The 12598-nt window shown below is 41.7% G+C and overlaps 4 protein-coding genes across 4 annotated transcripts; 3 read left to right on the top strand and 1 right to left on the bottom strand.

Moving 5' to 3' along the window:
* Positions 1 to 1821: 1821 nt before the first annotated feature.
* On the bottom strand, positions 1822 to 3909 carry AK88_01273 (uncharacterized protein; the record flags this gene model as incomplete). The annotated part of the gene is made up of 2 exons (XM_012478909.1): positions 1822 to 3494; positions 3852 to 3909. The coding sequence occupies 2 exons, from the start codon at positions 3907 to 3909 to the stop codon at positions 1822 to 1824; spliced, it is 1731 nt and encodes a 576-aa protein (XP_012334332.1).
* A 2120-nt stretch (positions 3910 to 6029) lies between these two features.
* Positions 6030 to 6818, top strand: AK88_01274 (uncharacterized protein; the record flags this gene model as incomplete). Its single annotated transcript, XM_012478910.1, has 2 exons — positions 6030 to 6550; positions 6734 to 6818. The coding sequence occupies 2 exons, from the start codon at positions 6030 to 6032 to the stop codon at positions 6816 to 6818; spliced, it is 606 nt and encodes a 201-aa protein (XP_012334333.1).
* Positions 6819 to 7480: 662 nt separating this feature from the next.
* Positions 7481 to 8230, top strand: AK88_01275 (ATP-dependent Clp endopeptidase, proteolytic subunit ClpP; the record flags this gene model as incomplete). Its single annotated transcript, XM_012478911.1, has 1 exon — positions 7481 to 8230. One exon carries the CDS (start codon positions 7481 to 7483, stop codon positions 8228 to 8230), a length of 750 nt encoding a protein of 249 aa, XP_012334334.1.
* A 70-nt stretch (positions 8231 to 8300) lies between these two features.
* On the top strand, positions 8301 to 11131 carry AK88_01276 (uncharacterized protein; the record flags this gene model as incomplete). Its single annotated transcript, XM_012478912.1, has 2 exons — positions 8301 to 10820; positions 11012 to 11131. The coding sequence occupies 2 exons, from the start codon at positions 8301 to 8303 to the stop codon at positions 11129 to 11131; spliced, it is 2640 nt and encodes an 879-aa protein (XP_012334335.1).
* Between the last annotated feature and the right edge of the window lie 1467 nt (positions 11132 to 12598).

Raw genomic sequence — 12598 nt, forward strand, 5'->3', positions numbered from 1 at the left:
AAAAAAAAAAAAAAAAAAAAAAAAAAAAAAAAAAAAAAGGAACGATGAGCGCGCAATCCACACACTCGTAGATGCACAAATGGAGTTTCTCCATCGACATGGAAAGGGGGTGTTACTTAGGTACATTCAAAAGAAGTCACACAAAAAGCGACTCAATAAAAAAGGCATTATAACGCGAAACTGTGTGTGCACATTTGAGAGAGTGCCTATTCAAATCGTCCCACTTGAGCAACCTCACGTTGTCGTGTAGCTCTGCACGCCATTATTTTGAACTGCATTCCGCTATGATTTGTACTCTGTTCAACTTCTCATCAGTCCTACTGACCGAGCACAAAATGGACAAAGAGTCGGTGTGGTTAAAATGTGCAACACGTTCTGTTTGCCCACGTGTGCATGCCCTCCGCATACTGAAAAGGATCGAGTTAGACTACCTTATGAGGAAAATGTTGTTCAGAAAAAATTATGTCTCCCCCCCCCCACACACTTCTCTTCCGTTAAATTATTTAGTTGCCCCCTACACAGTAGTACATCCATTTTGAAGGAAAGGGTACGTAGTCATTATATTTAATAATTTTTTTTTTTTTCCCCCCAACTCGAAGTAACTTTCGATGGAGGAACGAACAACGGTTCGCGAACAACTCAATTTGGCACATGAACAGGGAGTAAAAAAAAAAAAACAGAGCGGTGACCCACGAGGATAGTTAGCTCGCTTTCTCTGTTTACATATAAGCCCACTTCGCAAGAGAGGCGCGGCTGGCCACAGTTGGGCCTTGCGCTTCCCCCAACAATCACGAATTGTCCACATGGGGTATGCGTAAAAAAAAAAAAAAAAAGAGTCGGTCCACGGTTAACGATGAGGGATAATGCACACCACGTGGAAGTACAAAAGGGTAGAGAAACCTATTTCAGACATTTTCATTTAAAAAAAAAAAAAAAAAAAAAAAATGTGACGTCATAAACAAATGTGTTGCAATGCTTAATCGGACGCGTGCCCCCCTTGGGGTGTACGTTAACATATGTCAACATATGCCCACAAGACCTCACTTAAAAAAATGATAGGCAGCTCGTTGAAAAACCATTTTCAGTCCAGTATATTGTTCATATAACTCGTTACATCTGTAAAAGGGGGGGAAAGGACGAAGAAAGTTTTACATGTAGACTTGCCGCGCGGTGCGTTATGTGCAATTGTGGTGGGGAGAGGCGTGCCAATGGGGCTATTCATAAAAAACGGGTAGCATAAGAGGGGGAAGCAAACGCAGCGCAAGAGCCATTCGCCGATCACACACAGGCACGAAAGGAAGGCAAACGGGAAAAGGCCCACAAAAAAAACGCTGCAAGACAAAAATATTCTTGTTCACATGCAGATTAAAAGTCAGAATCGAATTAACAAAATTCAAGTTGCAAAGCGTGCAAGTGGAGAAATGACGGGCAAAAAAAAAAAAAAAAAAAAAAAAAAAAAAAAAAAAAATGATAGAAAAAGGGATAAAACTACAAATGTCCATTTTGTTTCTTTCTGAAATGGCTTAAACGTATTAACAAACGAACAAAAAAAAAATATTATGAACCAACACGAGGTAAAATGAGATATTATCGTCATGTGGCGGCATAAACGTTGAAGCACAAAAAATGGGGAGGAGAAATGTGGAGAGGTAATAATGGAAAATTGATATGCCATGGGCGGGGAATGGCTAGCTGGTGTTAACAACTCGTTAGGCCATTTCGCCCAGTGCAGGAGAGCAAATTGTGCAACACTAAATGTGGCCGCTCGGGCAAATGCACACCCCTACATGGCGGCACCCACATGAGGGTATGCAACCCAAATCAGTACTCCCCCAAATTCATCGACGTGACGTGCTGGTTCGTACCTGACGAATTGAACTTGTAAAAATCGTCCTTGTTCAGGATCTTGGACCAGATGAGCAGGTCTCCCCGCATCAGGCCCCTCCGAACAATTTGAGATAAATTAAAGCCATTTTGTTTAACAAAGTATAAACTATCTGTATTCAAGTTATTTGTAAAAACTTTTAATTCTTGGTAATTCTGTTCATGTGCAAAATTCTCCAACTGGGTTAGCAACCTGCTTCCTATTCTCATTCTCCTGTTGTCTTTTTTGACCACCATCCTAACAAGCTGTGCTATAGAATTGTCTCCCTTAAATGGAACAATTCCTACACAGCCAACAATTTTTCTGTTCACAAAACGAGTGGTAGAATCGTCATCATCATTGGTTTTGGATCGGAATATATTTTTTCTAATTTCGTTTAACCGATATGGCACTGTCCTTCTACTTTCAATAAGCTCCTTGTTGGATATGTCCCCTATGTTACACAGGAGTTTTGTTTTTTCTTCACCTCCGCCAGGAGAGTTATTCTGTAGATCGGCTGCTGGATCCACCGTTTGACTGTTATGATTGGGGTCACCACTGGTAAAGCTTTCCTTCTGTTTGTCCTCCTCATCGTCACATTTGCTATCTTGATTATTCTTACCATGCTGTCCATTTTTATTATTATTTCCTTTTCCTTTTTTTCCCTTTCCCTTTTCGTCCGTACCATTCGTGACTCCAACCTCCGACGTGCCATCATTCTTACCTGCGTCTCCAGTATCATTCAAAGGGTCCACCGCCCCTTGCGCATTATTCAACCCGTCTGCACCCCCACTGGGGCTTGTATTTTCCCCACCGCTGGGCGAATTACTATGCACCTTGTAATAAATATCGTTGTAATTAGTTGATGTGCCCTCCCCAAGGTCCATCATATTGACAATATTCTTTTTGGTTCCACTTTGCTCCAAATTTTTGCTTTGACTAACGTCTTTATTATTATGATCCACATTTGTGGTTATATTCTTTTCCGTTTCGGAATGGTTCTGATTTACATTGCTGTCTTCACTTTTGTTAAAGCTACTTTTCTCTAACATTTTTTGCTCATTCGATTCTTCAGCACTTTCAAACGGTATACTTTTAGATGAGCCATCTTTGAAGGACTTGCTATTATTTTCTGTATCGGAGTTTTTTATGTCTTGTTCCCCCTGCTCATTGCATAGCTGCTTTTCTTGCTCCTCCTGTTCCAGTAAAATCTTTTCCCTTTCGTGTATATCACTACATGTCGTTCTACTAGCCGAGCCAAAATTATTATCAAACACCTCGGCCACCCAAAAATTGCAACCCTCCACGTTTATGTAGCTTTTGTACAAATTCTCCAAATCTCGGCAGTCATTTCTTATATGATTTAAAAATTCCAGTTTTGCCCTTATGTACAAATATATTAAAAATATAATCAAGAAATAAAATATTTTCTTTAAATCCAAGAAAAAGATATAATTTATCACCACTATCACTAGTAAATCATATATGTGTTGTATGGACCAGTATATAACTGCGGGCAGTGTTAGCGAGTTGAAGTGGTCGTGCAGCAACTGCCTCACTTCGTTTATGTCCTTCTCTTCCAGTTGTCTTATCGAAATCAGTGGTTCGGGGAACTTTCCTTTTTGCTTATCTGCGGGGGGTGGGTGAACAGTGAAGTGGTGAAGGGGTTAAGCGGTAAAACGATAAAGCGATAAAGCGGTGTAGCAGGGGCATACAAAAAAATTATGCACATTTGTGACAAAAATGCAACATAGCTAGTTGGCAAAAAAAAAAAAAATATTCCCCGTTCAGGTGAAATGCGCAAAATAGCTAGTTCACAAAAAAAAAAAAAAAAACTATTCTCCATTCAGGTACAAACGAATACCAGGCGCAGCAAACTCGGACAGTGCCACTTCTGAGAATGCTTCAACGCAGTATGCGCCCCTCTCTCCGACATTGGTGCAACACACTCACACGAAGGGCACAGTTGAAAGTCTTTAAATATTACTTATTAAAATTTGAGATATAGAACTTGGAGCCTTTTCCTTCTGCTTGAATAAATTCATGGTTGACTGTCCTATTTTCTATATTTCCCGTTTTTATTTTATTTATTATTGTGTGTCTGCTTTATACGCCCGTGTTTGGCCTTTCTGTTTTTGTTTTCTCTCTCTTCGTGCCCTTCCTTCCACACTTTGGTTGTTTATTCCGTGTGTGGAATGTTGCCTTTTTCTGTCGTGCTGATACTCGACTGGTTTGAAAAAGGAATAGGAACAGAAGAAATTTCAAGACAGTTCTGCACGAACGTAGGGGTTGTGGCAATGTTTCATTTGCAACAGTTCACATCACATGACACAGGAGCTCGCGTTGGCATTTGCACTGACGCTGGTGTAGACGTTCGTATCGGCACTCGGAGTTGGCTTTCGCGCATGGGTTTCTTGCGTCGACATTGGCATCGGCGCTTGCGCTTGCTCTGGAATTGCAAAATCACAGTAGCGTTTTCATCGCTTCAGCATTGTCACACCATGTAATGTTGAACGGGGGATGATAATGTGAACTAAGTGTTTTCCTTTAATATGTTTCAAATTTTCCACGAAAAAGGCGAAATGCATGTCATGATACACTAATGCTGAGCGCTATTGTTTTTATACAAAACGCATTTCCCCTTTGGGGGTTTATTTTAATGAGAAAAAAAAATAAATAAAATATTATTACGTACAAATTATGAACATGGAACGATGGGTGATGAACAAATGAAACGATACAAACGGAGGGGGGAGAAAAATGAGTTGGGGAAAAAAGCAGGCTGCGCGGAACATGGAGAATGAGAAAAAAAAAAAAAAAAAAATTGCACATATACATATATATATGTGAGTTAATTCCAGCCGTATTTATGTATGTACATAACATCCCTTTTTAGTAAGCGCGAAAATGACTTAAAAAATGCTGGCAAAGGTACAGGTCGATGGAAACTAAACGCGAAACCAAAAATGTACGTTCGCGAAAGGAGATTCTCCACGCAGTAAATAATTTGGGGCAATAAAAACAAACAGCGCATATATGTAGCCCTTTCCCCTTCCGAAGGAATTGCCCAGCAAAAGTACAAAAAAAAAAAAAAAAAAAAAAAAAAAAAAAATGGAAAATATTTCCTTTCCTTAGGGAAATACATCCAACAGGAAATTTTTCCAAGTATTTAAAAATGCTTAAATGAGTTCACGTGCGTATGTGCATGCTTAGGACCATACGTGCATTGGGTACATACATAACCGTATGAAGGACCATTGCTGGGCAAGCATTGCTGCACGGACATTCCTCCTCGCATTGAGGGCTGGCCAACCACATAGGTGGGATAGGCCTGCTCAGAGCTTATAAGTGTGCAACTTCCGATATGCAACAATACTAGCATAATCCTTCTTTTGTACCAAAGTTTACACGCCTAAGGGAAGAGACACTAAAAGGCTCATAAAAAAAACATCATTGGAGGCACAACTGATCATGGCTGTGTGCACGCTCGAAAGGGTCGTTATGGAAATACTGGATCATAGTAGTATCCTTCATTCAGTGGTTGTCACGAGAGAGTGCGCAAAAAAAAAAACAAAACGGGGTGCTCCCCGTGGCACGGTCTTAATGTGGATTTACATGCATATGAACAATATACATTTGTACACTTTCCTACCTGTAACGCTCTGCACGCATTCGCCTCCTGTCGCATGAGATATGACCATGAAACTTAAACACAAACCAATGCGCCTTAAACGCCAAAAAAAAAAGTCGCAAGTAAAAAATGTGCAAAGGTGGCCACAACAGTGAAAAGGTTAAGAGGTTTATTGTTCGCGTGTTTGTTTTTTTTTTTTTTTTTATCCTTTTTTGCGGCACACGTAATTGCGCTCCCCAGCCAAGAACGGGAAAGCACACAAAGGGTGACAAAGGCGCAACATAATTTTTTGCGACGACATGTAGTGCGCAATTGTGGGTGAGGCTGTGCAGTGATGCGATGTGGTACAACAACAAAGGTAATTTGTAACCATTATGTGATTGTACTGGTAAAGTCTCCATCCCTTGGCTTTCCGTCCTTGGTCCGCTTCACTCATTCTGAGGCGCTTTTTGCGTCTCCGAACAAAATGAGCACGGCGTGGCTCCCCAAGCGTAGCAAACGGGTGTGGTTTTCCTTTATTACCACCTGCACACAATGGAGAAATACAAACAAATCCTGGCCAAACTAAAATGGCACAAAAATAGAACCTGCGAAAAGTACCAATTTGGAATGTTCGAAATTGATAAGCGGGAGGTGTTCATAACGACGGAGCATTCGTATGGATTTGTAAACAACAAGCCACTCCTACCAGGCCACATCCTCCTAACGACATTAAAAAGGAGAGAAAAATATAACGATCTGGAAATAGAAGAAATAATAGATATTAATTTATTGTCAAATTTTATGTGCCATGTCATGGGTGCCTTACACAATACCACCAATTTCTCCATAGCCATACAGGATGGGAAGGATGCGGGGCAAACTGTGGACCAGGTACACATTCATATAATACCGAGAAAAAGCTCCGACTACCAGAATAATGATAACATATATAAAGACATGAACAGTTTGAATTGGGGATACGGACGGGATGTTGTGTGTGCCGCATGCAACAATGTGGTGAAGATACCTGCGAAGGGACCAGTGGAGGAGACCTTCAAGTTGGAAGAATTCAAGTAGGGCACCAGGGGGAGAGAGCGTGTGGGGGGTTTCCCTTTTCTTTTTTTTCTTTTTTTTGGAGTCATCACACGCGTCGTGTAAACTACCTTTACCATGTTCACCATTGCGAGTGCTCCCATTTTTGCGAATTTTATTTTATTCTTATTTTATTTATTATTTTTTTTTTTCTTTTTGTTCAGCACGGCCCTGAGGTCCATCGACGAAATGGAAGTAGAAGCAAACACGATAAGGTCTTACATCGAAACCAATTTTGCGTCATCCTGAGCGGTAGGTTAGTGCGCCCGACGTTGACACTTATGTTTCATGCGGGTGTGGGGGTTATCCCCGTGGAAGGTGTCGCACCTCTACGTTGTAACATTGTGTGCGCACATTATGCACATTTTGGAGGGGCTTGACCTTTGAAGCCTCGTGAAATGCCCTCATTCGAAATGGCGTATTCAACAAAAAAGCTACTACGTAGGTGTAAATATGTTCCACGCCCTGCACCCTTTTTCGCTACCTAATTGGCAATTTTTTTGTCGCTACACAAATCGGCATGGATGAATCGCTCGCGTGGCTACACAATAGGGGGAGAATACACGCAGGTGACAATCCAATGCATGTTTTTTTTTCTCCTTTTTTTTTTTAAACCCTTTTAACCTTTTTAACATTTTTTTTTTTTTTTTCGCATAACTGCGCGCGGGGAATGTTTCCTTTGTTGACAACTCTATGGTGCACCTTTTCCGTTAGGGAACACTTGGGGCAGTTATGCCATTGTGAGTAGCTCGCTGCGACATGGGGTAGTGTAGCCAACTGGCACGAATTACACTCGGTAGAAACTGCCCACCTCCCATCCCACAGGCACAAACTGTGAGCAGATGCGCGCTTGACCGAACCGCTCACCATGCCCGCGGTACACACAGAAAGGGCTCGTTTCTAACGCGAAAATGCAAAGCTACCTGCTGCTGCTTGTCGCGATTGCCCTTTCCCCCCTATGTGCACATAAAGGGGAGGCAACGGGCAAGTACAGCTACATAACTAGTAGAAGCAACGTACCAGTGAGCAGGTTAAAAAATATACAAAAGTCCAAAACCACGTTGCTCCTTTCACCTGGTGAACATAACCAACAAGGGATCAGCATCCCGTCGATGTTACTCTCCAAGAGAATCATATTTCTATCATCTCCAGTGTATCCCCACATATCTGAACAAATAATCTCACAGCTGCTCTACCTGGAGTATGAGTCGAAGAGAAAACCAATCCACTTATACATTAACAGTACAGGTGATTTAGAAAACAATAAAATTATAAACCTGAATGGAATCACAGATGTGATATCTATCATTGATGTCATAGATTACATATCGTCTGATGTGTACACATATTGCTTGGGGAAGGCGTATGGCATTTCCTGCATTTTGGCTAGCAGTGGGAAAAAAGGGTTTCGTTTTTCCCTTAAGAACTCATCCTTCTGTTTGAAGCAGTCCTACTCTGTTATCCCCTTCAACCAAGCCACCAACATTGAAATACAGAATAAGGAAATTATGAATACCAAGAGGAAGGTCGTTGATATTATTGCTAACAACACGGGGAAGGACAAGAGTCACATTGAACAAATATTGGAGAGGGACAGGTACTTTAGCGCCCCCGAAGCTGTGCAGTTCAACTTGGTAGACCATATCCTCGAGAAGGAGTAGTCAAGTATACACCCATGTGTAGGGGCGCGGCGAAAAACGTGATCGTCCTACCCCTTGCCCCACGGCAAAAATGACAGCAAAAATGATGGCAAATATGATGGCACAAATGTTAGTAAGAAGGCTGCTGCCACACGCACGCGCATCGCTCAACCTTGCAAGGTGCAACTGGCTTAGCAGAACAGGGCCAATCGCCTGGACCAGGAAACAACTCTCCTCCTCGACCAAAGGGGGCAACAATTTTGATAAAAAAAAAACGCAAAAGGGGAAGAAAGAAATCGGGAAGAAAGACATCAAGTCGATAGACCATCCCGTGGAAGAGAAACCATCTAACCTGCATGAGTTCGATGGAGGGTCAAAAGAAATACTCTCCCATTTAGTAACCCACAATGGACAGAATGAAATGGTAGGGGAGGAGCTGCCCAAGTTAGTGCTTGCAATTTTGCACGAAAAATCAACTTCAGAATCAGAAAAAAAAAAAAAAAAAAAATTAATTGATCAGTACAAACAAAGTGTGTGTGAACGTTTGGAAGGGAGGACCCAGAATAGTGCATATAAAAAAGACTCCCCGCTCAATTTTGCGGACATTTTTGCCACCCTGTATTTGTGTTACGCGGAAAAGATATTCGACTTGGACTTCGTGACGAGAGTGAATGGCGCGCTGGAAGTGCTGCTCAGTGAGGTGGGTGGCAAAAAGGAACAAAGCAGTTATCGTGGTCATCGCGATGAGCGCAGTGAAAGGGAGAAAGACGGTCTCAACGAGAACACAATCAACCACTACATGATGATGTTCCACTACTTATCCTCGTTAAATGTGAAAAATGTAACATTGTGCAACCAGGTGAAAGACTATATCGTAAGCAACGAGGTGCCCCCACTGATCATCTACCATTACCTAGAATGCCTGAGCCTACTAGCCGACTCTACAGACAGAACAGGCAACAGTAGTCTGCGCGATTATGTTGTGCCCGTAGTAGAAATCTTCTTGGAAAACTTCTACCACTTCAACAATTACCTTGTGCTTCGCATTTTGCATTTCCTACATAAGCTCAGCTTCGTTGACGCAGAACTGTTTCTCCTTCTGACAAGGAAGATAAATAAAAATGTGTATCGCGAGAATGCCAACCGGTTTGAGCTCTGTTTGCTGGCGCGTACCTACGCCTTGTACAAAAAGGAAAACATCACCTTTAATAATTACCTCTGTGAAGATTTGTTGCGGAGCTTGACCAAGTATGAGGACAACTTCCAGAGCGACGAGGAAGGTTCGGCCAGCATCCCAATTAGCAGCCAAGTGAAAGGCCAAGATAGCCACCCAGATAGCAGCCAAGTTAGTAGTCAAGATGGCAGCCCCCCTGACGATTCTTCCTCGATGCAAAGACAACACGAGAACCCCCCCGACGTGCTCGAAATTGAAAACGTGAATCGGCAAAACTACCCCCTCTTTAAGCACCCCCTGTACAACGACGGGTTGAATTTCTACGCCTTCTTCGTTGATGCGAAGACAACCAACAGGGACAAGTGCTTTGAACGGAAAAATAATTTCAATTTGACTTTTGTAAACGGTAATAATGCTAATGAGAAAGAACACCAAGGGACCAGTGCACACATGTCAGAGTGGCACAAGCTATTTCTTTACAATGAGTACAAAGACAAGGATATACAAAACGAACCATTCGTTAAATTGGAAGACAAGCAAAATGGGGATAAACAAATGGTTCCAGCCTACAATCAATATTTAGCAGAAAATCTGCACTTCCAATTCAGCCATAAGAAAATTGCTCAGCTGTTTGAACAGGTGAGCGAATGTATGGATAACGTCAAAGTCGACTTCACGCCAGGTGCGGAGGCATCCACAGAAATGCATGACGAAGGTATTCACCAGTACAGGAAAAAAGTCCTGTATGTTGAAAATTATTACATTGGTCATATATTTCACATAGTAGACTCTTTGCTGTCTTTGAAGGCACACCACAATTGTGCCACGTTCAAAAAAATAGAAAATAAAATTCTGAATGCTATAAAAAATAATGAACTGTACATAATTGACAATTTTGACAGTGACGAAATTAAAAGCGTCTTAATTTTTTTATCGCACACGAATAGGAATTACAAAGAGGCATTTATTTACGGCCTGACACATCGAATGGTGGATCTGTACATTAATAACTTGTGTCAGCCCAACACATTGTCCACATTTTTTTATTTTCTGTTGAATTTTACAAAACATAGAGTTGTTAAGAAGAACAGATTTAACCACACCATAAGGAATGTCATATATAATAGCTATTCTTGGCTGAATGACAATAAAAGCGTGTTAAACCTGACCACGGGTATCGATGCGACCAACTCGGAGGAAAAAGGAAACAGTGACACACGTCGCGTTATCAAAGCGAAAAATTACTCCCTGCTTCAAATTCTCTCCATGCATGTGTGCAAAAATGTATATTTTATGAGCCTCTCAACGCTAGCCTCCATACTTAGATCAATGTCCTACTTGTTCTTCACCGATGCCAATTTCTTTAATGTGTTCATACCTTTATTTATGAAGCACATGACGGATTTGAGCAATGTAGACATTTTGAACATAACTCAGGTGAGTTGGATTATCGCGCTGCGCAGATCGCAAAGAGGCATATGTGTACTCGTGTATACATATTTACATGGATGCGTGTGTAGATATACTTATGTGCTGGGTTGAGAGCCACCACCCCAGCTTCACACCCGCTTGCACAAACCCAGCAGTTTTCACGAATATCTCATTCCATTGCTTACCACCCCATGCAGGCCTACAACAAGCAAAAGATTCAAAACAAGTATTTCTACTACTTGCTGGCAAAGCAGTACCAGCGCAATCGTTTGGAGGAAACAAAAGGTGCCGACCCGAAAATTAAGCTAGTTGGCTAGCCAAACCGAAGAAAAAAAAAAAAAAAAAAAAATATTACACGTTCAGGCAGTTTTGATACATTTAAATGGCTGACTCCAGGGCGCACACAGTTTGTGTGCAAACAGTGGAGACACGCATACCTCCACAGTAGGACAAACATGTGATAATTTTTTTTAATATGATGGAGGATGCCACTAGTCATCAGCTGGCGCCGTAACGTTTACGCGGAAACGATTAGATGTCTATCTGTGCAAGCGCATGTTTGTTGGTACAGAACAGACCAAATGGAACGCAGATCGCTGCGCTACGGCAACATCATTTGTCCCACAACTGTCATACTGAACTGCTTTAATTTAAGAATAGGCTCCATGTTACCTGCATGACGTTGCGCTTAGCAGTGCGTTGTCGTTGTGCCAGCGCCACGTCTGCGTGTATACATAGCCGCATTGTACGAATGTGCTTTTGTCCCCAATATGGGCAAAGAAAACTGCTTCGTATTTTCCTGGGCATGCCATTTTGCTCATTTTTTTCTTTTCTTTTTTATTTTTTTTTTTTGTCTGTTCAAAATGCAACTAAATGGGAGGTAACCCATAAGCTTTCTTAAATAATAACAAAAAAACAAAGTGTCCACGGGGAAGTAGCCCATGTGACCCCAAATAGGCAGTGACAACGTTGGACAGAGTGAGGGGCCAGATCATGGAGCTCAAATATGCTGCACAAATCGGGGGATTTATATCTCACCAGTGTGCGTACGTGCAAGAAATACCCCCTTTTGATGTTAGTTTGTGTGCAACGCGGCCAAGCGGCCCATTGAAATGGTTCACTACAGAATACCGCTATGAACCGAACAAGGCACCGATTTGTTGCGTTCTCCACAGATCCCCGATCGAAATTTTCACCAAAACTGCACGTGCTCTACCTTACTCGCATAAATAACCTTTTCACTAAAAGGCGGCAAACAGCTGGCAAGTACAAATACTTGTAGTTCCTTCCAAATGGACCAAACGAACACGTGAATGAAATTTAATGCAATTCCATTTCACAATTAAAACAACCACATAGCACGATTCAGTAGTACACACGGGAAAAACGAGTAGAGGAAACGTAGCTCTCCCTTTTAGGTTGTGTTAAAACCAATGCTTTGCATTTCCCCACTTTGCCCATCGCATTAGAGATATGCTTCAGAGCAAACTGGCGGTCCATTACGCGTCCCAAAATAAATACCCAGAAAGGGGCGAGTTGCAATAGCGCTTAAGGGACAGCTGATGGCGAGAACAGCTTTGTTAGTGACACATTCGCGGGGGCACACAAGTGAACTATGCGAAGGCGAGGCAAAACTAGGGTAAAAATAAACATGATAAAAATGCGATTGGTTTATTCATCCCCCTAAACTTTTTCATTTTAACAATTTTTGTTATCACACCTTTCTGCTGTGAATTTTTTTTTTTTTTTCCGATACTGATTTATCTGTGTTTTTTACACTATAA

This window comes from Plasmodium fragile, assembly GCF_000956335.1.
Source record: "Plasmodium fragile strain nilgiri unplaced genomic scaffold supercont1.11, whole genome shotgun sequence".
NCBI classification, from domain to species: Eukaryota; Apicomplexa; class Aconoidasida; order Haemosporida; family Plasmodiidae; genus Plasmodium; species Plasmodium fragile.